The sequence below is a fragment of the Hyla sarda genome, chromosome 12 (genome assembly GCF_029499605.1).
Source record: "Hyla sarda isolate aHylSar1 chromosome 12, aHylSar1.hap1, whole genome shotgun sequence".
In the NCBI taxonomy this organism is placed as follows: domain Eukaryota; kingdom Metazoa; phylum Chordata; class Amphibia; order Anura; family Hylidae; genus Hyla; species Hyla sarda.
Window position 1 is genome coordinate 45,183,124 of NC_079200.1, and position 27,307 is coordinate 45,210,430.

At 46.0% G+C, this 27,307-nt stretch overlaps 1 protein-coding gene across 1 annotated transcript in view; it reads left to right on the forward strand.

Moving 5' to 3' along the window:
* Positions 1–419: 419 nt before the first annotated feature.
* The window catches only part of LOC130297025 (ADP-ribosylation factor 1-like), a 32,366-nt gene continuing 5,478 nt past the window's right edge, over positions 420–27,307 (forward strand). The window contains exons 1-4 of the mRNA XM_056549177.1: positions 420–558; positions 19,509–19,685; positions 21,116–21,226; positions 26,692–26,816. Coding sequence (XP_056405152.1) covers positions 19,538–19,685; positions 21,116–21,226; positions 26,692–26,816 — 384 coding nt within the window. The 5' untranslated portion in view covers positions 420–558; positions 19,509–19,537. The remainder of the gene's footprint in view (positions 559–19,508; positions 19,686–21,115; positions 21,227–26,691; positions 26,817–27,307) is intronic.

Below are 27,307 nucleotides of genomic sequence, written 5' to 3' on the forward strand. Positions count from 1 at the left end.
ACGCCCACCTTGTATGTCAAACGAATCAGAACCCGATTGGTACTCGGACCGGTTGGGCGTAACCGGAACTATGACGTTTTAAATCAAGATTGGCCAAAATGCGGAACTCTCTCTTTTACTTCACCCTATAGCAATGAATGGCGAGCCGTAACCATGGAAACTGTACGACACATTGTTACTGACTATATGACTGCAGCCAGAAGAGCGGAGCTGCTAATGTAACGTCCTCAGCATGAGCCGAGGAGGGAAAACGTAATAACTCCCGTTACCCGGATGAGCTATCGTAAAGGAACGCTGTTAATATTAGTAATATGGCCACTCTTACTGCTTCCTGTGAGAGGCGCAGAGGATTCCTATTGGTTTGGTCGAGGGCACGTGACCAGAGCACACCCACGGGTTAAGAGTGGAAGCTTGTGATTGGCTGGCATTTGAGCATGCGCAATCCCTAGTAGTTCCGGCACTCTTCCTTCGGTGACGTCAGCAACAGCCGCCATTTCGTGTGACCGATCGGCAAGGAAGAGGTGGCGAGAGCAGGAAGTCGGTGAAGGAGAAGCTGTGGTGAGAAATGGACAGGGGGAAACCGTGATTTACCGGGCTGTAGATGGGTCTGTGTGTAGTGAGGGTGTGCGCGTGCGCTGTCAGGAGGTAATGGGGGCTCAGCCAGCATAATGCGGCTCCTGTATGGTCTATCAGGTGTGTCTAGGGCGGAATTATCCTTCATGTATTGTAATGTCACGGCCTTTACCAACGAGATGTCTATCAAATAGATATCCAGGCTGTACCTCAGTGGTGGCGGTGGCCATTCTTAAATGCGAGTTGGTGCTGTCCTTGCTTAGATATGAGATTTTGTGCAGTCCTTAGATATGTGAGCGTTGGCACAGTCCTTAGATATGTGATTGGTGCCATCCTAGGGTGGGTGAGCGTTGGCGCCGTCCTAGGATGGGTGAGCGTTGGCGCCGTCCTGGGGTGGGTGAGCGTTGGCGCCGTCCTGGGGTGGGTGAGCGTTGGCGCCGTCCTGGGGTGGGTGAGCGTTGGCGCCCTCTTGGGGTGGGTGAGCGTTGGCGCCGTCCTGGGGTGGGTGAGCGCCGGCGCCGTCCTGGGGTGGGTGAGCGCCGGCGCCGTCCTGGGGTGGGTGAGCGCCGGCGCTGTCTTTTAGAGCAATGGCTTTCTTTCCTCTCCCCACAGAGAGCACATGCACGCTTGGCCAAACTGAACATGCGTGTGATTGGGAGGTGGGGGTGACAAAATAAGCTGGTCCATTAAAGGGAACCAATCATCAGATTTTACCCTATATAATTCTTGGCAAAGCGTTATATAGAGTATAAATCTTTATCCTCACCAGCCCCCGGGTGACGCTCCTGCCCCCCATGGATGGTGAAGATATGAAGTTATAAACTAGGCACCGCCATGGCTCTAAGTAGTTCCCTGGGCGGGGAGCTCCTCTTACCCACTCCCGTTACTACTGCCGGCAGCGATGCCCCCTCCCCTTCATTGACGGGCCGTGTCATCGCTCTGCTCCGTATGTTCAGTGAGCAGAGCGATGACGCGACTTGTCATTGCTGCTGTCCGCAGTAACGGGACTAGATAAGAGGAGCTCCCTGCCCAGGTGACTTCTTAGGGCTGTGGCGGTGACTAGTTTATAACTTCATATGTTCACCATCACTGTGGGCAGGAATGTTCTCCGAGGAGGGTGAGGATAAAGATATTGCCAAGCGTTATATAAGGTAACATCTGATGATTGGTTCCCTTTAAAGGAGAACTCCAGCAAAACGGAACTTATCCCCTTTCCACAGTAGGGATAAGTAGCTGACTGCGGGGTTCTGCATGCCTGCACCCCCCCGTGATCTCCGAAACGGGGCCTCTACTCTCTGAGAAGCATGTGTCGTCCTCTGTTATACGGCGCACACTCTATTCATTTCTATGGGAGCACCGATAATACTCGAGCGCTGTACTTGGGTCTTTTCCGCACTCCTATAGAAATGGAGTTTGATGCGTCACGCGGTCCTCACTGATCCAGGGTCCGGAGATCTCTGGGGGTCCCCCTGGTTGATAGAGATAATGCTGCCTCCAGCGCATAATCTGATCACATCATAGGTATCTTTGTCCATGAAGGACCCCATTGGTTTGCTACCACATTCCTGATGATGGCCTCCATGCCCGGCCATAGGCAGCTGTCAGTCAGGTTCTTCTTGCTCGCCCTCAGGTAACATCGATATGTGGTCTCTTTCATATGACCTGGATTGAGTTTCAGTCATTGAAGTCTATTCACGTTTGGGCGTGGATTTTTATTTAAATTTTTTTTTTAAAGCGTCTTGGTTTTATTTGGCCCTGGTAAGTTGGTTAGACATGAGCATAGAGATCGGAAGGTGCTTGTAAACTATAACATATATTTGGGACGGCAATAAAAATCTTAATGCGTTTCGAGTCTTTGCAGTGGAGAAGCTTGGATCTCTACCACACTGCATATTTCCCTATACTCGCCTTCAGTCCTTCATCTTCTCCACATGCTTCCCAGACTTTGGACTTGGCAGATGAGGCCGAACTGTGTATGTGACGATAGAAAACAATCGGTCATCCCCATATTGAGGCCTGCAGACCTTCCCTAGAAGTATTAAAGGGGTACTCCGGTGGAAAACACTTTTTTTTCTTTAAATCAACTGGTGCCAGAAAGTTAAACAGATTTGTAAAAAAAACTTAATCCTTCCAGTTCTTAATAGCTGCTGAATACTACAGAGGAAATTCTTTACTTTTTGGAACACAGTGCTCTCTGCTGACATCTCTGTCAATTTTAGGAACTGTCCAGAGCAGCATATGTTTTCTATGGGGATTATCTCCTACTCTGGACAGTTCTTAAAATGGACAGAGATGTCAGCAGAGATCACTGTGTTCCAAAAAGAAAATAATTCCTCTGTAGTATTCAGCAGCTAAGTACTGGAAGGATTAAGAATTTTTAATAGAAGTAATTTACAAATCTGTCTTAACTTTCTGGCACCAGTTGATTAAAAAAATTATAATAAAATAAAAAATTCCACCGGAGTACCCCTTTAATGCCCCATTAGAACTGTGGTACTTATTGAATACACTTCCCAGAGTTAGGTAATATATAACCAGCATTCAGATGCCCTTATAGATTATCTGGTCATTTATTACCAGTCTGGAAGGAAGACTTTTTACTGTGCTGTAATAAAATAGTTCTGCAAATCAGATTTGTGCCTAGAATAGTGGTCTCCAAACATGTAGCCCTCCAGCTGTTGCAAATCTACAACTCCTAGCGTGCCCGGACAGCCAACGGCTGTCCGGGCATGCTGGGAGTTGTAGATTTGCAACAGCTGGAGGGCTACATGTTTGGAGACCACTGTGTGAGAATAAGGCTGCGTTCACATCACGATTTCTCCAATTTCTCCATCCGACCTGAGTACACGATTTTTTGAACTTAAAATCGTATATAAAGCCGGATCCATTGACCTCCATTAAAAAATCGGATCCATTACACACATCCGATTTGATCTGCATCTGATATCACACGATTTTTTTTCAGGTCTGAAATCGGGGTTGACCATGATTTCAGAACTGAACAAAAATCATGTGAAGTCGGATGTGTGTAATAAATGAGATTTATTTTTTTTATTATTTTTTTTAATGGAGATCAATTGATCCGACTTTATACGATTTCATACGATTTTAAGTTATACAAATCGTGTACTCAGGTTGGATGGAGAAATCGTGATGTGAATGCAGCCTAAGAAAAATCTAGGCTACCTTGTCAGAACAGTCATATGAGGTGGCATTCCCTGGTGACGGCACTAAATGTCGGTCTCTGATCTTGAGAGGATCCTTTATTCCCAAGGGACCTGAAGGGCCGCTTACACATAAGGTGTGGCGCCTGAACACCCTAATTTGTGGGACCAGGCGATCATCTGTACGGGTTAGTTTCTCAAGTATCCCTGGACTGCAGATGTTGGGGGAAGAGTAAGATCAGGCATGGTGAAAATTTCAATTGCCCAATCCTTTTGGTCATGGTAAACTAAGAGGAGAGATGTCTGACGTGTGTGGTCACCTTAGGCCTTAGTCATGTCTCCGCTCGTCCTTTCTGTTCTACTCCATCATAGGAGCAGAAGAACCAAGAGAATGCTATTCTCGACAATGAATGGGGTGTGTCTGGTTTCTGGCAATTTACCAGACATAATAGCACTGCATGCAGCACTCTTTGGTCCAGGATTTTTGCTAGGATCCGTGGCAGAGGCTAACAGAATAGTTAAAGGGGTACTCCACGCCTAGAGATATTGGGGGAAGTTTATAAAGACCTGTCCAGATGAAAAGTTGCTGACTTGCCTATAGTATCCAATCAGATCGCTTCGTTCATTTTTGAAAAGGCCTCTGAAAAATGAAAGTGATCTGATTGGTTGCTATGGTCAACTTTTTCTCTGGAGCTGGGACCCCCGCAATCTCCGACCCGACATGAATGGCATGTCACGACTACGGCTGCCCGAAACCAGCATTCTGACCATTAATGTTCAGAACACCAGGGTGTCCTTTAAATAGGGGATAAGATGTCTAGTGGTGAAGTACCCCTTTAAGCAACAGCTGTAGGGCCAAAAGTTGGGGACCACTGCACATGTATACAATGGACTTCTTACTAAATAAGAGCGCTGAGACGACTTGGGATTCTCGTTAAACTGTCTAAACCTTTAAAGGGGTTGTTCGCTTTGGCAGTCCCTACTTCCCAAGGGATCAGCTGGCAGTAGGTGTACAGTATTCTTGCAGGGGAAGTTGATCATTACACAGGTCTCTTCATATCATTGTGTTTTCTTTATAATACAGGAAAATCTTTCTTTACCATTTTAAAGAGAATAGAAAGGCCGCCTCCTCCAATTTTCTAATAGGATCTTTGTAAATGGGGTTTTTAGGGGTACATGCACGCCACGTTTTGTGCATTTTTGCATCTTGGGCTGTAACCCATTCAATCCAATGAGCTGAATGTGTGCTTATAGACTCCGGTATGTTTATTTTCAGACCATATCCGGCTTTTGACCTGGACTGAAACCTGCGGTCTGCTGCGGTTTTCAGTCCAGGTCTAAAACCACATATGGTTGGAAAATGAGCCAATTGGTGTCACTAGCTGACTCTGTTCTTCTCATTGGGTTGAATGGGATTAGGCATGGATCCGGCAATGTTGTGCATTGACCCTTGACCAGACATTCCTTTTTAAGAGTAGGATCACATGTAATTGATCCGCAGTGTATTTTACGCTGCAGATTTGCCAGTGAACTGACCAATTTTGTGCCTCCAGCTGTTGCCACCCCCTTTTCCCCCCACCCCTGTCCTGCTCACAGCGGCAATCTTGGGGGGCCTGAGTGTTGGCGGAGCAGCCTCGATGCCTGAGTGCACTACACTTGTGCAGTGTACTCGGACATTGCAGCTGCACTGCGATGTCTGAGTGGACTCAGCACTGTGTATCTGCTCGTAGGGGTGGATTGCCACTGCGAGCATGCTAGGTGGCGGGGGTGGCAACAGCTGGAGGCACAAAATGGGTCGTGTCACCAGCGGATCCGCAGCATAAAATACGCTGCAGATCCGTTACGTGTGACCCTACCCTAAAGGGGATTATTATTTTTTGACTATGCTACAGTGACTGTAAAGTTAGTGTAGTTCGTAATATAATTTCTGTCCCTGTGTATGACGGTGGTCTCGCAATTCTTCTGTGATTTGCATATCAGTATGTAACAGCATTACAGCAATTACTCAGGTCTCGGGTTTTCCCAGGTTGCAGTGCGTCGAGACATGACATCACTAGTCAGGTGTGCATAGGGAGCCTGTCCTGTTGAATGGGTGGAGTGACTGCTGGGTGAAAGATAATTTTGCAACAGCTGTAGGCACCCTGGTTGGAAAACACTGGTCTTTTTCAATGGAATGCAACTCATTTTGGTTTCAATGGATGGGGTGGCTGATGTGTGGGAAGGAGTAAAGTGAGCTCACGCTTACAAAAAAGGAATTATGGGATGTGTAGTTTCAGAGAACTAACTCAAACAGGAAATACCCAGCTCACAAAATGAATGTCATGGTAATCTCACAACATAGCCATTTAGCCCCAGGTGCCAGGTATGTACTAAAAATCACCTTATGGTGGATAACCCCTTTAAGGTAGTGTTTCTCAACCAGCGTGCGTCCAGCTGTTGCAAGACTAAAACTCCCAACTTGCTGGGACAGCAAACGGCTGTCCGGGCATGCTGCGAGTTGTTGTCTTGCAACAGCTGGAGGCACACTGGTTGAGAAACACTGCTTTAACCCCTTAAGGACTCAGCCCATTTGGACCTTAAGGACTCAAAGAATTTTATTTTTATGCTTTTTGTTTTTTACTCCTCCCCTTCAAAAAATCATAACTCTTTTATATTTTCATCCACAGACTAGTATGAGGGCTTGTTTTTTGTGCAACCAGATGTCCGTTGTAATGCCATCACTCACTTTACCATAAAATGTATGGAGCAAACAAAAAATACTATTTGTGTGGTTAAATTAAAAAGAAAACCGCAATTTTACAAATTTCGGAAGGTTTTGTTTTCACGCCGTACAATTTACGGTAAAAATGACGTGTGTTCTTTATTCTTTGGGTCAATACGATTAAAATGATACCCATGATTACATACTTTTCTATTACTGTTGCGCTTAAAAAAAAAATCGCAAACTTTTTACCCAAATTAGTACATTTAAGATCCCCCTATTTTGAAGACCTATAACTCTTTCATTTTCCCGTATAAGTGATGGTATGAGGGCTCATTTTTTTGCGCCGTGATCTGTACTTTTTATTGATTCCATATTTGCTTATACAAAACTTTTATTACATTTTTTATTTAAAAAAATTTTGGAATAAAATGTTATACATTTTTTTATTTTGGACCTTTTGGACACTTTTTGGGGGTAAATAGGGAAAATGGGACAATTTACGTTTTTATTGGGGGAGGGGGTTTTTCAAATTTTTTTTTAACTTTAACTTTTATTTTTACACTCTTATAGTCTCCATAGGGGACTATTTATAGCAACCATTCGATTGCTAATCCTGTTCAGTGCTATCGGTCATCTTCTGCTCTGGTCTGCGGGAAGGCAGATCAGAGCAGAAGACTCCCGGTAGACAGCGGAGCCAGGTGAGGGGACCTCCGTCTGCCGTGCAGGATGATTGGATCGCTGCGGGCGATCCGATCATCCTGTTAAGTGACTGCAATGCTGCAGATGCCGGGATCTGTATTGATCACGGCATCTGAGGGGATAATGGCGGACGTCCACGGGATCGCGGGTGTCCGCCATTACCGGTGGGTCCCTGGCTGCGATCCACAGCCGGGACCTGCCGCGCATGATGCCGGCATTGCTCCAATGCCCGCGGTTATGCTCAGGACGTAAATGTACGTCCTGGTGCGTTAAGTACCACATCACCAGGACGTACATTTACGTCCTGCGTCGTTAAGGGGTTAAGGAACTGCTCTGTGGCTGCATGCTGTCTCTCCGGCTTGCTGTGCCTGACGTCCGGGTCATGTGCTCTCTCAGCAGTTGCTGGTCACGTGCGGGACCGTCCAGGAAATGAGTTTCAGGAAGAGCAGAACAGGTCCTGCCTGCAGCTGCCTAAGCTTGGCTCCTATTGTTGCGTTGTACCATCGTGGCCTTTTTTTATTTCTTGGGTGAATTCACACACAGCAGTACTTCTGCAGAAATTTAAATGACGGAAAATCGGCGTAGCTTCTGCAGCAAGCCCATGGATTCCTACAGGCCATATTCAGAATAAGAAGAGTGACAGAAATCTGCCATCTAAAGTGTGTCTCCACAGTATTTATTGCTGTAAGCCCCCATGACGACTGTACAGATCCGACCTGTGTCACCCACCAGCCACGTCATTTGTTGCTAAGCAACGTGCCAAACGCAAGTCAGCAGCTGCTTGAAAACCACAATGAGGGTTTCCTTTTTATAAAGGGCTTTTGTCATCAGGAAATGACCTGTTTTAATCAAGATTTTGTTCAACATACTTTAAAACAATTTTTAAAATTTTCCATTTTACCCATTTTAATATATATTTAAAAAAAATGTATATAATTTTTAAAATTTTTATCGAAATATATTTTTATATACATTTTATATAAAAAAAATGTTAGATATATATATAAAACAATATTTTCTTATTTATATAATATATATGTTTTCTACTCACCTCCCCTCGGTGGGAAGGAAGGGTGAGCTGGTCAGGGCCATCTATGCTGCAGGGACCGTCCGGTGGGGTGGGTTAGTCGTTCCGGGCTGTCCATTTTCACCGGGAGCCCCTCTTCTCCGCTCTGGGCTGGACTAGTGACGTTGCCTTGACAATGACGCACAGGGACGTCCCTGTGCGTTGTCGTCAAGGCAACGTCACTAGTCCGGGGACAGCCAGGAGCGGTGAAGATGGACAGCCCGGAACGACTAACCCCCCCCCCCCCCCCCCACCGGACAGTCCCTGCAGCATAGATGGCCCGGACCAGCTCACCCTTCCTTCACACTGACGGGAGGTGAGTGAAAACTTAAAGGGGGGTCTGGATGATGACGAAGGCCGCAGTGGTCTTCAACCTGCGGACCTCCAGATGTTTCAAAACTACAACTCCCAGGATGCCCGGACATCCGATGGCTGTCCGGGCATGCTTGGAGTTGTAGTTTTGCAACATCTGGAGGTCCGCAGGTTGAAGACCAGTGAAGAAGGGATTGACAGGCGGCGAGTTCACTCGAGTATAAGCCGAGGGGGCATTTTCAGCACGAAAAATCGTGCTGAAAAACTCTGCTTATACTCGAGTATATACGGAAATATTATCCTGAAATCTTGTAGTTTTCTGTCTGGCTAGTAGGCCTATTATTAAGCTGAGACTTCCTGGTGTGAGGCTACTGGAAAGTAATATGTACAGTAAAGTGACAACAGTGTACAGAGAAGACAATAGCAGCCCAGCCTCCCTCTCCCCTGTAGAGAGCCTGCCCCATACAAAGAATAGGGTCTGGAGATGTTCGTTGTTTATCTTTTCATGGGGATTGCTGTAAAGCATATCACTAAATGCTGTAAAAACAGCCCTGCCAATTGTGAAAGCTTGGAGTAGGACCTGCCCGCTCGGCCATTCACTGGCCATAGTGGTGTCCTGTCTTAGCCAGTGACTGGCTGAGCAGATAGGTCCTGCATCTGGTATTGCAGTTTAGCTGCACTTAAGGTGTGTGTGACTGAGCTGCAATGCCACACACAACCTGTAGACAGGTGGGGCACTATTTCTGGATGAAAGCAGTTGTGTCTTTTTAAGGAGTTTGGTGTTCAGTAGATGTTACTTTGCCTACTATTATAGTGGTGTTAGGAAATCTCATGTATTGTCTGGTGACTGTAAAGAAATAACTGTTCATACGTTTGAAGCATAAAATCTTTGTGTTACAGAAATCCTCCTACATTTCACATCTTCATCACGTTCTCCTGTCTGAATTATAAAAAAAAATAAAGGTTAGGCTAGTTACATTGTGTTTTATAGGCAGTTTTATCATGTCTATAGAAGTGTGTGGGCAGGAGCCATGTCTCATTCATGAGTGGGCTGCTTCTGGGTAATGGTTTAGCTTTATTGATACATTTGTAGTTTGTGTTAACCCCTTAAGGATGCAGCTCATTTTCACCTTAACCCCTTAAGGACCAAGGACGTACCGGTACGTCCTTGGTCCTGCTCTCCTGATATAACGTGGGGTTACACAGCTCTGAGCGCGCGGCTAAAGGGTTAATAGCGCGCGGCACCGCGATCGGCGCTGCACGCTATTAGAGGGGGGTCCCGGCGTCACTATGACGCCGGGACCCGCCTCTAATAGCGTGCAGCGCCGATCGCGGCGCCGCGCGCTATTAACCCTTTAGCCGCGCGCTCAGAGCTGAGCCGCGCGGCTAAAAGTGAAATTGAAAGTTGCCGGCTAGCTCAGTCGGGCTGTTTGGGATAGCCGCGGCTAATCGTGGCATCCCGAACAGCTTACAGGACAGCGGGAGGGCCCCTACCTGCCTCCTCGCTGTCCGATCGCCGAATGACTGCTCCGTGCCTGAGATCCAGGCATGAGCAGTCATGCGGCAGAATCGTTGATCACTGGTTTCTTCTGAGAAACCAGTGATCAATGAAGATCAGTGTGTGCAGTGTAATAGGTCCCTATGGGACCTATAACACTGCAAAAAAAAAGTGAAAAGAAAAAGTGAATAAAGATCATTTAACTCCTCCCCTCCTCCCCAAAGTTTGAATCACCCCCCTTTTCCAATAAAAAAAAAAAACACAACAAAAATAAACATATATGGCATCACCGCATGCGGAAATGTCCGAATTATAAAAATATATAATTAATTAAACCGCTCGGTCAATGGCGTGCGTGCAAAAAAATTCCAAAGTCCAAAATTTAGCATTTCTCTAACTTTGAGGCTCTCTGCTTGTAAGGAAAATAGATATTCCAAATAAATTATAAATTGGTTCACAAATACAATGTCTACTTTATGTTGACATAATAAAGTTGACATGTTTTTACTTTTTGAAGACATGAGGGCTTCAAAGTTCAGCAGCAATTTTCAAAATTTTCATAAAAATTTCAAAATCTGAATTTTTCAGGGCCCAGTTAAGTTTGAAGTGGATTTGAGGGGCCTTTATGTGAGAAATACCCCACAAATTACCCCATTATAGAAACTACACCCCTCAAAGTAGTCAATATGACATTCAGAAAGTTTAACCTTTTAGGTGTTTAACAAGAATAGCAGCAAAGTGGAGGAGAAAAATCAAAATCTGTATTTTTTACACTAACATGTTCTTGTAGCCCCATTTTTTTTTTTTTTTTTTTTTTTCATTTTTAAAAGTGGTATTTGGTGAAAAAGCCCCCCAAAATGTGTAGCCCAATTTCTCTAGAGTATGGAAATACCTCATGTTGGCTCACGATATGGCTCAAGAGGGAAAGAGCAACTGTGGGGTTTTTAAATTTTTTTTTTTTTTTTTTTTTTTTGCTGTCATGGTTTTTGGGGAACATGTTACATTTAGTAAGGCCCCATGGTGCTATAACAAAAAAAAAAAAAAAAACACATGGCATACTATTTTGGAAACTATACCCCTCAAGTAACGTAAAAAGGGGTATAGTGAGCCTTAACACCTCACAGGTGTTTGACGACTTTGCATTGAAGTTGGATGTGAAAATGGAAAATTTGATTTTTAACACTTAAATTATGGTGTTACTCCACATTTTCCATTTTCACATGGTGTATTAGGAGAAAATGGACCCCAAAATTTTAAGCCCAATTTCTCCCGATTAAGAAAACGCCCCATATGTAGACGTTAAGTGCTCTGCTGGCATACTACAGGTCTCAGAACAGAAGGATTGCCATTGGACTTTTGGAGAGAGAATTTTTTCTGGAATTGGAAGTCGGGGGCCATGTGCATTTACAAACCTCCCATGATGCCAGAACAGCAGAAACCCCCCACATGTGAGACCATTTTGGAAACTAGACCCCTCCAGGAATGTAACCAGGGTTACAGTGAGTACTTACACCTCAGTTTTTTTTGAACAGTGGGCTGTAAAAGTGAAAAATGCGACTTTGTTGATAATGTTACCCCAAATGTTTCACTTTCACATGGGGTAATAGGGCAAAAAGCAAGAAAATACCCCATATGTGGATGTAAAGAGGTCTGTGGGTGCACTGCAATGCTCAGAATAGAAGGAGCGCCATTGGGCTTTTGGATTGAAAAGTTTGTTGGAATTGAAGTCGGGGGCCATGTGCATTTACAAAGCCCCCAACAGCAGTAACCCCACACATGTGACACCATATTAGAAACTACACCCTTCAAGGAACGTAACAAGGGTTATAGTGAGTACTTACACCTCAAATTTTTTTAACAGTTTATAAGTGAAATAATTGATTTTTAACACTGAAATGCTGGTATTAAACAAAAATTTTAGTATTAACCAAAAAGTAGTAAGAGAAAAAAAGCTTCACAAAATTTGTAGCCCAATTTCTCTAGAAAAAGGATATACCCCATATATGGCAGTAAAGCACTATGCGGGTGCAAAACAGGGCTTAGGAGTGAGACAGCAACAATGAGATTTGAGGCCTAAAGTGGTGATTTGCACTGCAATGGTTGAGGTTCTGACCTAAAATCATAAAAAAAAAAAAAATTTGGAAACTACACCCCTCTAGGAAGGTACCAAGGGGTACAGTGAGTACTTACACCTCACAGGTTTTTTGAAAAGTGGGCCATAAATTGTAATTTTATTTTTTTTTTTACAAGGGGTAATTGGAGGAATTGGGGTTCATATATTGGAGGGCTTTTTCCCCTGACTATGGAAATACATCCCAGGGATGTGGAATTCCTATTGCCCGACGCCTGGGACATGCAGTTTCGGGCGCTGGGCAGGTGAATTTTTCCGGCCCTTAGCCCGGCTTCGGGCAAGCAGGGCCGGTGTGAGGTGATAAATTCAAACCCGTGAAAAAATCCGACCGCCCCTCCCCTTCGCTCTCTGAAGTTTGACAAAGCTACAGCGGATCAGTACTATGGGACTGATCTTTGTCGGGTGGGCTTTAGCTAACGGTAACGGACCGCTCTTTATAGCTAAGAGGCTCCGGCCACACGATTAGCAGGAAAAAAACAGATTATCGCCAAAAAAGACGCTGGCGGCAGACTGCAGCGACCCAGTAGGGCCAGGGTCATGCAGCTGAAGGTGCTACGGACCCTTAGACACCTACGGATGGTACACTCCTTACCTTTTAAAAAAAAATCACAACTCTTTCAATTTTGCACCTAAAAATCCATATGATGGCTTAGTTTTTGCGCCACCAATTCTATTTTGTAATGACGTCAGTCATTTTACCCAAAAATTTATGGCGAAATGGGGGGAAAAAAATCATTGTGAGACAAAATTGAAAAAAAAGCTATTTTGTAAGTTTTGGGGGCTTCCGTTTCTACGCAGTACATTTTTCTGTATAAATGACACATTCTCATTATTCTGTAGGTCCATACGATTAAAATGATACCCTACTTATATAGGTTTGATTTTGTCGTACTTCTGGAAAAAATCATAACTACATGCAGGAAAATGTATACGTTTAAAATTGTCATCTTCTGACCCCTATAACTTTTTTATTTTTCCGTGTATGGGGCAGTATGAGGGCTCTTTTTTTTTTTTTTTTTTTTTTTTTGCGCCGTGATAGCGGTACCATTTTTGTATTGATCGGACCTCGGGCACTGAGCAGTCATTTGGCGATCTGACAGCGAGGAGTCAGGTAGGAATCCTCCGGCTGTCCTGTAAGCTGTTCAGGATGCTGCCACGGCGATCCCAAACAGCCCCCTGAGCTAACTGGCAGTGATTTACTTTTACTTTAGACACAGTGTTCAACTTTGAACGCCACGTCTAAAGGGTTAATAGCGCGCGGCACCGCGATGAGTGCAGCGCGCTTTTAGCCACGGTTCTCGGCCGTTGTTAGAGGCCGGGCCCGAACCGCTATGGCGTGGGGCCCCGCGTTATAGAACGGGAGCGGACTCAGGGCGTGCAGGTACGCCCTGGGTCTTAAACAGGTTAAACGCCTAACGGTCCCCACCTAATCTAAAGCTTTCCCTGACTGCTTTCTGTGCCAAGAGGCCACAGAAAGTGGGCTCTGTCCTGCACACCAGATCTCTCAGAAATGGTGGTCAGAACAGCGCAACATGCTCCTACACACACCTCCCCATACTGCTGTGATTGGTGCGGTCACTACGGCCCCCCAATCATAGCTGTACTTGGGGGGGGTGGCAACACTGCCACCTCCCAGTACTGTATGGAGGATGATCATCCTTATCTGGGTCATGGGGTCACATGTGACCTGGAAGTGCCGCAGACCGCCGGTGAGTATTTACCGGCGAACTGTGAGGATCGCCAATATGAGGGGGTCTCAGGACCCCCTCCGGCGATGAGCCAGGATGCCTCCTGAATGATGTGGATAGGGGATAAGTGTATTTAGGCTGCAGATGTCCTTTAAGTCCAGGGTCAGCGCATCTGTCTACCAGGAGATTTTGGAGCACTTCATGCTTCCTTTTCTTTTATGTTGCATTAATATAATACAATGGACTTTTGCACGATATTCTAATTTTTCGAGTTTCACCTGTAGATGTGACCCTAGCACTAGTCTGCAGATAATCTAGTTGACATACAATGGTTGCTAGGAAAGTGCTGCATGACAGCTGGATTGCAGCTTCTGGTTGTTAGGCAGCTTATCCCTAGCAACCTGCATGTCAGACATGACTCAGCAGTTTGGCTCAAAGCTGGATTGGCATTGTGCTGACAGCAGAGACGAAGAAAGCAGCTTAGCAGCAGTCACACCATGATATTTCCACATGTCAATCTGCTGTATAAATGTCCGAAGATACATTAAGAACCTGTAACCGCTGCTTGATAGGTCTTCGCTGTATGCTGACCCTGTGTAGCGTACATAACTTCATGTAGAAGCGCGTGTTCCCTGAGTCACCGGGTCTGCTCCATATACCGTTCTGTGTGATCATTGAGAGAGGTCTGTGCTATTGACAGCTACTGCTCTGTGCTTCAGAATCAGTGGTCTTATGTATGAACACTGCCCCACAGCAACCTCTTCTTCTTCTCAACTGTGCTTGGCCAACAAGATGCCTTTATCTAGATGGTTTTCATACATTAGGCTCTGTGTTCGGTCAGTGTTAGCTTTTTGCTGGATAGGAAAATGCTTGCTTTGTGTCAACTATATTAAAGACGTGGCTCAGATTACTGTGGGTATTATTCCAGGGATGGATCCAGTATGGTAGACAATAGCTAGCGATACACCAGTGTTTTTCAACCAGGGTGCCTCCAGCTGTTGCCTGTTTTCAATAGAGATAGACGCAGGGATTGTTAGGACAGATTCTTCCTGTGATCAGTCAACTGCAGCCGTGTTGATTAGCAGACAGATTTAATACACATGTATCGACACCGGTGGATCTTCTCTTACATGCGGAAAAACATCTCCGCAGAAGAAAATCATACCCAAATTAACATTACGGCCCTAAGGAACACTGATGGCTCATGGTGTATAACTTTATTACCAATCACAGTGTCCTTTTTTACAGTTTTTCCTTAATGTAGGAAAAGGTTCATTCTCCTACAAAAGCTTCTTTATTCTACCAAGGTCAGTTGAAGAGTTTCAAGCATCACTGGCCAGAACTAAGAGAAGGGTTAACGGAAACTAGAAAAAACTGGCCAACACCATCTTTGGTTAGACGAAAGATAGATGGATACAAATTCAGGGAATATCAAAAAAATAAATAAAAAATATATATCTCAAAATATAATTTTACCAACAAAATCCCCTTTAGTATTGGAGGAAAGCAGAGGTATAGTATAGGCCTACCCCAGCCTACTTTGAATGGGATATATTGGCTTTGTACATCATTAATCTTTAAAGGATTTATCCCAAGGTTAAAAGTTCTCACCTATCCACAAGATAGGTGTGGGTCTGTCTGCTGCATCCATTCCCCACTGAACTTAAAGGGGTACACCACCCCTAGACATCTTATCTCCTATCCAAAGGTGCTGGGGACCCCCTGGATCTACCATGCAGCACCCGCCTGTAGCGGCTTGCGGAACCGCTGGAGGTCCTCAGGCTGAGTCCATCTCGACTACCGGGACGGAAGATTGTGACGTCAGTACCCTGCCCCTCGATGCAAGTCTATGGGAGGCTGCTACGCCCCCTCCCATATACTTGCATTGAGGGGCGGGGTGTGACGTCACACGGGGCAGAGTCGTGACATCACGATCTTCCGTCCCAATGGTCGAGATGGACTCAGCCTGAGGACCTACAGCTGTTCCGGAAGCCGCTACAGGTGGGTGCTGCATGGTAGATCCCGGGGGTCCCCAGCAGGACCCTGGCGATCTGACATCTTATCCCCTAAGGGCAGAGTACCCCCTTAAAAGGAGTTATCCCAAGGTTAGACCCACACCTATCTTGTGGATAGGTGAGAACTTTTGTCTGCTGCATCCATTCCCCACTGAACATAAGAATGGGGCCCTTGTCCATGAAGTAAATGAAGAGGCAGCACACATGCTTGACCACTGCTGCATTCACTGAGGTTCAAACCTAATATATCATTTTCTAAAGGCAGGAGCTCCCATGAGGGAGTGGTGACGGGTCAGCTTAGCAGTATCACCACCTGGTTTCGCTTACAATGCTGTTGCACACTGCACCAAGTTAATGGACTCTGTCTTCTAAGTGCAACTGCTGCGAATTCTGTAGTTAGACAATTTGGAGTAATGGATTACCCAGCCTGTTCTCACAGGGGCACCACAAAATCATTGCCAGTAACTGAATAGTGGTGGCCATGCATGCGTGCTGCCTCTTGATTCACTCAGGGGAAAAAGGACTCTCCATTCGCATGATTGATGGGGCTGTCTGACCCCCACAGAGTTGCCCATAGCAACCAATCAGATTTCTTCTTTCATTTTTGAAAAGGCCTCTCAAAAATGAAAGAAGCAATCTGGTTGCTAGGGCTGGGCGGTATGTCCAAATATGTGTATCGCGGTATTTTTGTAACTTATGGCGGTTCCACGGTATATAATGATATTCCCCCCCCCCCCCCTCAAGATAATAGCCCAGCGCTGCACTGTCCCCATCAGGGTACTACCCACGTCACCCACAAGCGCTGCCCTCCTCGTCCTCCTGTTTGTTGCGGCCGCTGACACTATACTGTGTGGTATCCCTATGCCCGGGCTGCAAAAGTCAAACATAATAAAACTAATGCATGTTCCGACGTCGGCCTTATGTTGGGGACGTGAACGTCTGAGAGCCGTCAGCCTATCACCGGCCGCAGCGATGTTCCGCCTCAGCAGAAGCCGGCTTCTTACGTGACAGTGCACTCAGCCTATCACCAGCCGAGGTGGAACATCGATGCAGCCGGTGATAGGCTGACGGCTCTCCGACGTTCCATTCCCTGGGAAGCTGATCCGGACCGACGTGGAAGGTGAGTTAGTTTATTTTTGTTTACCTTTTGCAGCCCGGGCATAGGGATACAGTATAGAGCAGTGGTCTTCAGCCTGCGGACCTCCAGATGTTGCAAAACTACAACTCTCATCATGGGAGTTGTAGTTTTGCAATATCTGGAGGTTGAAGACCACTGGTATAGACAACAAACAGGAGGGCAGCGCTTGGTGGTGACTGAGTAGTGGCGCTGGGCTGATAATTAATTGGGGGGGGGGCAGAACAGCGCTCGCGGGTCACATTTGATTAGTTCCCCGATGTGGGGACAGCTCAGCGCTGGGCTGATTCATTCATTCATTGATTGATTCCCGAGGGGGAAGGGCCAAACCGGTATTGCGGTATGGGTTAAAATCCATATCGTGCAGCACAAAAATGTGGGTATTCGGTATGAACCGGTATACCGCCCGGCCCTACTGGTTGCTATGGACAACTCGGCCACTATTCTTCTGGACAGGTTTGGATAAATCTCCCCCATAGAGCCCAATGAACCCCCCAATAGATAGGTGCCATCAGCATAACGTAGCTGACATTTTCCTGGGAGGTGTATGTGTGTGTGTGTGTGTATATGTGTATATATATATGTATGTGTGTGTATGTATGTGTGTGTATATATGTGTGTGTGTGTGTATGTGTGTGTGTGTGTGTATATATATGTGTGTGTGTGTGTGTGTATATATATGTGTGTGTGTGTGTGTGTGTATATATATGTGTGTGTGTGTGTGTGTGTGTGTATATATATTTGTGTGTGTGTGTGTGTGTGTATATATATGTGTGTGTGTGTGTGTGTGTATATGTATGTATGTGTGTGTGTATATGTATATATGTGTGTGTGTATATGTATATATGTGTATATATGTGTGTATGTGTATATATGTGTGTATGTATATATGTATATATGTGTGTGTGTGTGTGTGTGTGTATGTGTGTGTGTGTGTGTGTATGTGTGTGTGTGTATATATGTGTGTGTGTGTGTATATATGTGTGTGTGTATATGTATATGTATATGTATATGTATATATATATGTATATATATATATGTGTATATATATATATATATATATATATATATATATATATATATATATATATATATATATATATATATACTCTATCTCTATATCCTCGCAGCTTGCAAATATTTTACTACCCTGACCGTGCAAATATTCTGCAGTGAAATACTCTGCAGGTAAATGCAGACGAGCCAATCGATCCTGTAAAGCATAGAGCGTCCTATGTGCCTTGCCTGGCCCTGACCCTTTGTGTTAATGTAATATTAGGCTGTAATTGTTTGGCTCCACTTTACACCAGCTTTATCTCACACCCTCCCTCCCGCCCCATAGCGCAGTATGCTGTCAGATGTCTGAAGTTGCCATGGCGACTGTTCCTTCCTCCTCCTTCAGTATCTTGGCTTTTAATGGACAGTGAAGGACACAGTTACTTGTCAGCAGACCACAGGCTGGATCTCTGTGCAGGAAGTGAGGACGGACTCGGAGCTTTTGAATTATTTTTATATAATTTATCTTCCTTTCCAGAAATAAAAGTTGCAAATGCTGAACATAAAATGATTTCAATGCAGACTTGCATTTTACACGACGCAAGAGCCCATATGCATACTTTTTCTCATGAAAAGCATTTTCCTGAAGGATTCCATGAACAGTGATCCCTCAACATGGGACCATGGTAATCCGTTCCAAATGGACCATCGTTTGTTGAAACCATTGTATGTTGAGGGATCCGTGCAATGTAAAGTATAGGACAGTGGTCTACAACCTGCGGACCTTCAGATGTTGCAACACTTCAACACCCAGCATGCCCGGACAGCCGTTGGCTGTCCGGGCATGCTGGGAGTTGTAGTTTTGCAACATCAGTTGAAGACCACTGGTATACTGGAGGGTATACGCGCGTGTCCCCGCCGCTCCGGACCGTCACCGTTGCCCTGGATGACGGCTTCCATCGCTGTCGCAGCATCCCCGAGGTGTCCCCGACGCTCCGGCGAGGCCTCTGCTTTCCCGGCATCCTCGCTCTACGTTGCCGCCATCATGTCGCTACGCACGCCGCTCCTATTGGATGATGGGACAGCGTGTGCAGCAACATGATGACGACGATGGAGAGCGCCGACGATGCAGGGGATCCCAAAGAGGACACGCTGGAGCCCTGAGGACAGGTAAGTGATCATCAGCAGACCACACGGGGCACCGTAAATGGCCATCCAGTGGCAGCTGAAGTAGTCTGCGCTGCCGGATAGCCGTTTATGCGATGGCCCCGACATACAAAAGCATCGTATGTTGATGCTGCCTTCAACATGCGATGGACTCTGAGAGGCCATCACATGTTGAAATGATCATATGCCTGGGCCATCGTAGGTCGGGGGGGTCACTGTACTGCAGGATTTTCTTAAAGGAGAGATGTCATACTGAAAAACGTATCCTCTATCCGCAGGATAAGTTTTAGATCACTGGATGTCTTTAATCTTTTCTAACTCGAAGATCATCATCTATTTTTATTTTTTTTTCCCCATCAGGTAAAAAAGAAAAACACACAAACACTACAATGGGGAACATGTTTGCAAACCTCTTCAAAGGCCTCTTCGGCAAGAAGGAGATGAGGATTCTTATGGTGGGCCTGGATGCTGCCGGAAAGACTACAATCCTTTATAAATTGAAGCTGGGCGAGATTGTGACCACCATTCCTACAATAGGTATACAGCTCTCATTACCTTCTACATTAAAGGGGTACTCTCTTGAAAACAGTGTTTTTAAAATCATCTGGTGCCAAAACGTTAAACAGATTTATAAATAACTTCAAATTTAAAAAAACTTAAAGCATACCCGTCAGATCCAACAAAAAACATTAATATATCACTCAGTACCTAATCCTGATCATGTACATCTCATTTTTGTGTCTAGCACCTTTTTATTTATTTTTTTATTACACTTTTAATTTAGTTCACTAGTCTGAATTCCTCTCAAAGGGAGGGGGCGTGGCCTCACTGTGCAGGTCTCCGCCCCCTCCCTCAGTATGCTGTCTGCTCACATCTCCCCTAGTATTAGCAAAACTACAACTCCCAGCTTATCCTCACTGACAGTAGCGGGACACAAGCTGACAGTGGGAGGATTTTTCCTCCAGCTCTGAGCCCTGCGCTCACAGCTGTCAATCAAGGAAGTGTGTCCATGACATAAGTGATGACGCATGGGCACAGCAGGACTAGTATGTGTCCAAGCAGGCAGGGGGGCAGCTGTTTGACTGGCTTTTTCAGTATGAAATACTGAACATTTTCTAATGAAAGCAACTGCAAAACCTATTGGTTATACATGCTTTACAACATATCAAAAGTTTTTGTATCTGACAGTGCCCATTTAATCCTTCCAGTACTTATCATCTGCTGTATACTACAGATGAAGTTATGTAGTTATTTTCTGTCTGACCACAGTGCTCTCTGCTGACACCTCTTTCTGTGTCGGGAACTGTCAAGAGCGGGAACAAATCCCTGTAGCAAACCTTTCCTGCTCTGAACAGTTCCAGACACAGACAGAGGTGGCAGCAGAGAGCACTGTGGTCAGGCAAAAAATAACTACACAACTTCCTGTGGGGCATACAGCAGCCAAGTACTGGAAGGATTAAGACTTTTAAAAAGACGTAATTTACAAATTTGTTTAACTTTTTAGCAGCAGTTGATTTTAATTGTACAAATGTCGCCTATATGTGGTGAAGACTTTCTGCATGGAAAACTGAGCATTCTATGGACTTTCACATCTGAACTATACCTATATTGCTGATTTGGAAACGCGTAATTTCCATCTACCTGCTGTTTATGGGTCTGTAGTTAAGAATAAATCCTTGGATTTTATGCATCATACGAGCTGGATCAGTCTCCTCTTGTTTCCTATATTGCTGATTTGTCACACATTCCATCCATTTCATTGTAGCAGGGGTGATATCCATAGGTTATTTGCCTCAGCTTTGCAATGAGATCTTTCCTGCATCTGTCCTTCATGCAGTGTTTTCCAAAGGCTTTCTGGACATACTGGGAGTTGTAGTTTAGACACACAGTTTAGAAAAAACTAATGTATTGCGGTGAGGTGCTCACTCCTAACATAAATTTTTTTTATTTATTTTTTTTCCCCCCAGGTTTTAATGTTGAGACTGTAGAATACAAGAACATCAGCTTCACTGTGTGGGATGTCGGTGGCCAGGACAAAATCAGACCTCTGTGGCGCCATTACTTCCAGAACACTCAGGGTATATATATATTTTACCACCTTCTATGACCATTTATTTTATCCTTGACACTATGTAACTGCTGCTAAGCTGCAGTCTCCATCTTTGCTATTGTCATTGACTGACCAGCTCTCTATGAACAGCCAAGTCACATTTGAAAGACTGATTGATAGACACCTAGCATTTTGAATGATGTAGCTTCCATCAAAGAAGCAGTTTGACATAAGAAAAATTTGGCTGTTTTCTTTTCAAATAGCACCATGTTGGCTATGGTTTGGTGTTTGTTTGCTTCCAGTCATGTGACATGGACAAGAGGTGCGCTGTTATCATGTTTTTATCATATGCAGCCCCCTTCAAATAAAATATTGCCTTTTACATTATCTCAAGGTTTGGTCTGATTGGGATGAATTTACGGAAAGAGGAATATCTATATAGGATGGTTTGAGCGGTTATAACACACGGGTAGATCTACTTTTATCTTTACTATCATCTTTTGTCTAACCCTGGGATAAGTATCCCCCAATCTTCTACTTTTTTTTATCTGGATTCATTGCTTTTCCTTTTTTAAACCTTATTTCATGTAGTCCAGTTTCTTTTCTCTGTGATATAGATATAATTTTGTTCCCACATGAAACTTTTTTTTTTTTTTCTACGAACTTGGAATATCAGACACTTGTCTCAATACTATATTTTATGGAACATTTTAAGTAATTCATTACTTAAACATATACTTGTCTCACACTGTATGGAATGAGTATAAATACAGTTTCTTTTCTCATTCTGTACTACAGCGAGGTTTCTATTACCCGTGTGATCATCACTAATAGCAACATACATCGGTAATTGTGTTAAACTGACCATGTTTATCTTGTTGGCTTTGCATAACAAGTGTTGTAACATTTATTTTAAATAATGTGTAATCCATGCTCTTTCCTTTTTCCTGTATTTTCTAATGTGAGAAAGTGTTAAAATAAATATATAATTTTAGGGGCAAATCCTCATAGCTGTCATTGTCAGTACTTTGAATGGATTTATAATTTACCACTGACCCTCATATTTCCCTTTTGCCATGACAGCACCAACTGAGAGAGAGGGACTATGCCCTTAAGGACAGGACAGGTTTCTATTCCATAGCCTCAGTGGTTGGCTGTCCTTGGGAAGCATAGTTGGGCAGGAGTTCCTGTCCCTGTTGGATTCTGAGGGAATAGATCTTCACCCTGTAGTCTCAGGGTTCTATTCCCTAGCAGGCTCCCCTAGTCTGGGGAAGACCACACTACCTGCTCCTGTTACCTGGACAGCTCTGGCTGGTTGTGGCCTGCGTGCTTATGGCAGAATCCAGAGCTGTTCTCCAGTTGCCGGTGGTCGCGCTGCGCTCCCTCTCTCCCTCCACCTTCTCCAGGCGCCGCCGCAACTGGTCGTCCGCGCCACCACTCCTGGTCCACCTCCGCCAGTTCAGCACTCCTAGGGTGCACTCCCAGTCCCAAGGGAAGCTTTTGGATTCCGATTCGGATCCTCCCTCTGATTCCGAGGAGACTTCCCGCGTGTCTGACATAGTGGACAGTCTGGTGTTTGCAGTCAGGGAAATCTACAGGACCCAGGAACCTCAAGCGCAGCCCCTGAAGTGTCCTTCCGCCGGGGTCGTCGGACATCCCAAGTTTTCAGTCCACACTGATTTTGATGAGCTGTTAGAGGCTTCTTGGTCTAAGAAGCTCCGTGTTCTTTCCCTTTCCTCAGGACCTGGTTAAAGTGGTCTCTTCCTCCTACAGTGGATCCTCCTGTATCGTGGCTGTCTAAATCCATCACCTTGCCACTGGCAGCTTCCTTCAAAGACCCCTCAGATAAGCGCATTGAAAATTTGGCAAAATTTGCCTTTAAGGCGGCGGGCTTGGCTTTGTCACCAGCCTTTGCCTCCACTTGGGTATCCAAAACCCTCCAAGTTTGGGCCGGTCAATTTCGCCAGGGGATTTTGACAGGGGTGTCCCATTTGGCAGTTCTAGTGCAGCAAAATCTAGTGGCTCTTCGGCGCTCCATGTGGCTTAAGGCTTGGAACGCTGATGCAGCCTCTAAGCGTTCCCTCACTAAACTTCCTTTTCTGAGGTCTCGCATATTTGGCAAACGCCTAGATGAAAACATCTCTGAGGCTATCGGCTCTTGCCCCATCGGCTTCTCCCAATGGAAGATTTATTTTCGCCCCTTTCGTTTCTCCGTCCGCCCGGACAAGCCAGCATCCTCGCAGGATAGGAGGGCTCCATCTTTCAAGGCTCGCCCTTCCTGGAAGTCGGGTTCCCGTTCCAACCGCCCCTCTTCCAAATCTGTGACCCGCAAACTTCCCTCTGCCCGAGGGTGCGCTCCCATCAGTCTTCCCCCTCGGGTGGGGGTCTCCTGTCCCTCTTTTGGGACGTTTGGCTGGTGCAAGTTCAGGATGCTTGGGTTCGAGAGGTCGTTTCCCAGGGCTATCTAATAGAATTCTCTTCTATTCCTCGTTTTTTTTTTTTTTTTTTTTTTTTTAATTTATTCCCCCCCCCCTGGTGCTGCCCTCTTCAATCCCCCGCTCTTGCTGCAGCTTTTCAGGTGGCCCTTCGCACCCTCCTATCCCAGGGCGTGATTGTGCTGGTCCCTCCTCGGGAACGGTTTTCGGGGTTTTGCTCAAATCTCTTCGTAGTTCCCCAGAAGGACTGTACTGTTTGTCCCATTCTCTATTTGAAAATCTTGAACCGTCATATGCGGCTTCTGCATTTCCGGATGGAATCCCTACGGTCAGTAGCCACCTACATGGATCCGGGGGAGATTCTCTCTTACGTGGACATAAGGGATGTCTACCTGCACATCCCTATCTTTCCGGCCCACCAGCGTTTTCTCAGGTTCACTGTTCCTGCGGGTCATTTTCAATTTGTCACCCCAGGTCTTCACCAAGACTCTGGCGGCAGTGGTGGTGGCTCTCCTCCACTCTCGGGGTGTCTCGGTTCTGCCCTATCTAGACAACCTGCTCATCAGGGCGCCCTCTCTGGAACAGAATAATCGATGTCTCCATCCCAATCCCTGGTTTGCCTATCTCTTCTGGAGGACAAGCTCCGGGAGCTCTTGTCGGGGATTCGCTTATTTCGGTGGCTGGGTCTGATTCCCGTCCGCACCTGCATGTCTGTGTTGGGCAAGATGGTGGCCTCCATGGAAGCAGTCCCCTTTGCCCAATTTCGGTACCGTCCTCAAGTGGGCCATCCTATCTCAGTGGGACAAATCTCCCTTGTCTCTTCACCGCGGGATCCGGCTCCCTCCTTTGGTGGCTTCGGCCTACTCTCCTCGGGGAGGGTTGCCTCTCTTTTGGCATGTCCTGACCACGGACGCGAGTCTCCTCGGCTGGGGAGGTGTCTTTCGGGACCAAACGGTCCAGGGCCCTTGGACTCGAGTCCGGTCTCCCCATCAACGTCCTGGAGCTCCGGGCGATCTTCCTGTGCCTTCTTCGCTGGAGTCTCCTGCTTCTGGTCCAGGTGCAGACAGACAATGCCCCTGCCATGGCATAAATCAACTGCCAGGACGGCACCCGCAGCTCAGCGGCCATGAGGGAGGTGTCGAAGATCCTTTCTTGGGCGGAACTTCATGTTCCAGCCATATCGGCGGTGCACATTCCCGGGATCAACAATTGGGAAGTGGGCTTCCTGAGTCGCTCCTCTCACAACTAGGGCGAGTGGTCCCTTCACCCTGAGGTCTTGGATCAAATCTGTCATCACTAGGAGACTCCAGACGTGGATTTGTTTGCATCTCGCTGGAACAGGAAAGTCCCTCGCTTGGTGTCCAGGTCGCAGGATCCCCTGGCCAAAGAGGCTCTTGTGGTCCCTTGGACCCACTTTGCTCTCCCCTACCTCTTTCCGCCGCTTCTTCCCAGGGTTGTCCGGAAGCTCAAGGCGGAGGGCGTCTCGGAGATTCTGGTGTCCCCAGACTTTCCTTCTGTCTTCCGGATCGTCCCGACCTCCTCTCCCAAGGGCCCCTCGGCAACCCCAATTTACTTCCGCTATGTTTGACAGCGTGGCGGTTGAAACTGCAGTTTTGAGGGTTCGTATTCTCTACTAATGTGATCCGGACTATGCTCCGTGCCCGGAAAGCCTCGTCTGCCAGGATTTACCACCGTACCTGGCAGTTTCTGTCCTTTTCCAATGCCCTTTTGCGTCCAACCTTCATGTCTGCACCTTTTTGCAGGGCGTGGCTGATGAGGTCCCTCCATTCCGGTCCCCCACTGTGCCTTGGGACCTTAACCTCATTTTGGATATTCTTCAGGGCGCTCCATTTGAGCCTCTGGGTCAGGTTTCCCTTCACTTCCTTTCCTAGAAGGTGGCCTTCCTTGTTGCAGTCACGTCCATTCGCCGTGTATCAGAACTGGCTGCCCTCTTGCTGTTCCCCTTGTCTGGTGATTCACCAGGACAAGGTGGTCCTTCGGCCGGTCCCTTCTTTTCAACCCAAGGTTGTGACTTCTTTTCACTTGAACGAGGAAATCGTATTGCATTCTTTCTGCCCATCTTCTTGCCATCTGCGGGAGCGCCAGCTTCACAAGCTGGACCTGGTTCGGACCGATTACTTGGTCACTTCCTCCTCCCGGCGGTGTAATTCCGTGTATGTACTTCCCGATGGGTGGCGCAAGGGGCTCCTGGCTTCTAAGGCCACTATCTCCCGGTGGATACGTTTCGCCATTCCGGGTGCGTATCGTTGCAAGGGTCAGGTGCCCCCCTTTCGAGTGACTGCTCACTCCACAAGAGTGGTGGGGGCCTTCCGGGCGGTCAGCCATGGGGCTTCGGCTCTACAGGTTTCCAAGGCGGTAACCTGGTCGTCGCTGCATACTTTTGCCAAGTTTTTACAGTGTTCATACCTTTTGCGTCCTCCGTCGCGGGCCTGGGGTCTTGCAGGTGGCACTTCAGATGTCCGTCTGAGTTCTTTTGTGGTTGAGATGTGGTCGTCCGTCCCCAGGGACTACTTTAGAACGTCCCATGGTCCGGTGTGCCCCAATGAAGACCTCGGAAAGTAGATATTTAAAAAAAAATTTTTTTACTTATTGTAAAAACTCTCTCTGAGCTTCTATTGGGAGACACAGCACCCATCCATTGGTTTGTTTGTGGCCAGCCAGTTTCCGCTGCTGTGGTGCGGGGGTGTGTTATTTTTGTGGTCTGTTCCCTTCTTGTCTGGGATTGTGTTCGGACTATTCTTTCTTGGTCGGTTCTCTTTCTGCTTTGGGACTAAACTGAGTTGCTCAGAGCCAGGAGACGGGTATATCCTGCTGGGAGAAGCAGACTTTCTTTTTGTTTTTTTTGTATACTAACTGATGGTAGGCCCTTCTTGTTTCGGAAATTAATTGAGGCTGGGGAGAAGGGACCTGCCTTTTATCCTCTAGGTTTTCTGTCCTTAGGGGCGGAGTCCCTCTTCCTCAGTTGGTGCTGTCATGGCTTGGGGAAAATTAACGGTGAGTAATTACAGACTTTCTGACAATTTTCTCTTGCACACAGGTCTCATCTTTGTGGTTGACAGTAATGATAGAGAGCGAGTGAATGAAGCAAGAGAAGAGCTGACAAGGATGCTGGCTGAGGATGAGCTGAGAGATGCTGTGCTACTAGTATTTGCTAACAAACAGGTAATCTACAATCAAATCATCCAACGTAACAAATGGTTTAGAGAATCTGACTGAGCTTCTGGAACACACAGCAAATTCCTTGGTATATTTCTCACTATTGATTGTGAGATAAAATAAGATTACAGGAAATTAGATGAATATATTTTGCTACCTGTGGCTTTTTCTAGGTTTTATTGTCCCTTTTTAAGGTACTTTTCCCCAAGCTATGGCTCTCAAATGATCAGGGCATGATGTTTTGTAAACCTTGAAGAGTCACAGGTTGGGTAACACTGCTATGGGCTACATTCACACTACAGAACTTGAAAGCAGAATTTCTGAGCAGCATATTGAAGTCAATGGGTATCGACATACTCCACTAGGGAATTTGTACAACAGATAATCTCCAGTAGTTTGTGTATATCTACCCTTAAAGGGGTATTCCATTGGAAAACACTTTTTTTTTTATTTTTTTTTTAAATCAACTGTTATCAGCTGCTGTTATGCTCCACATG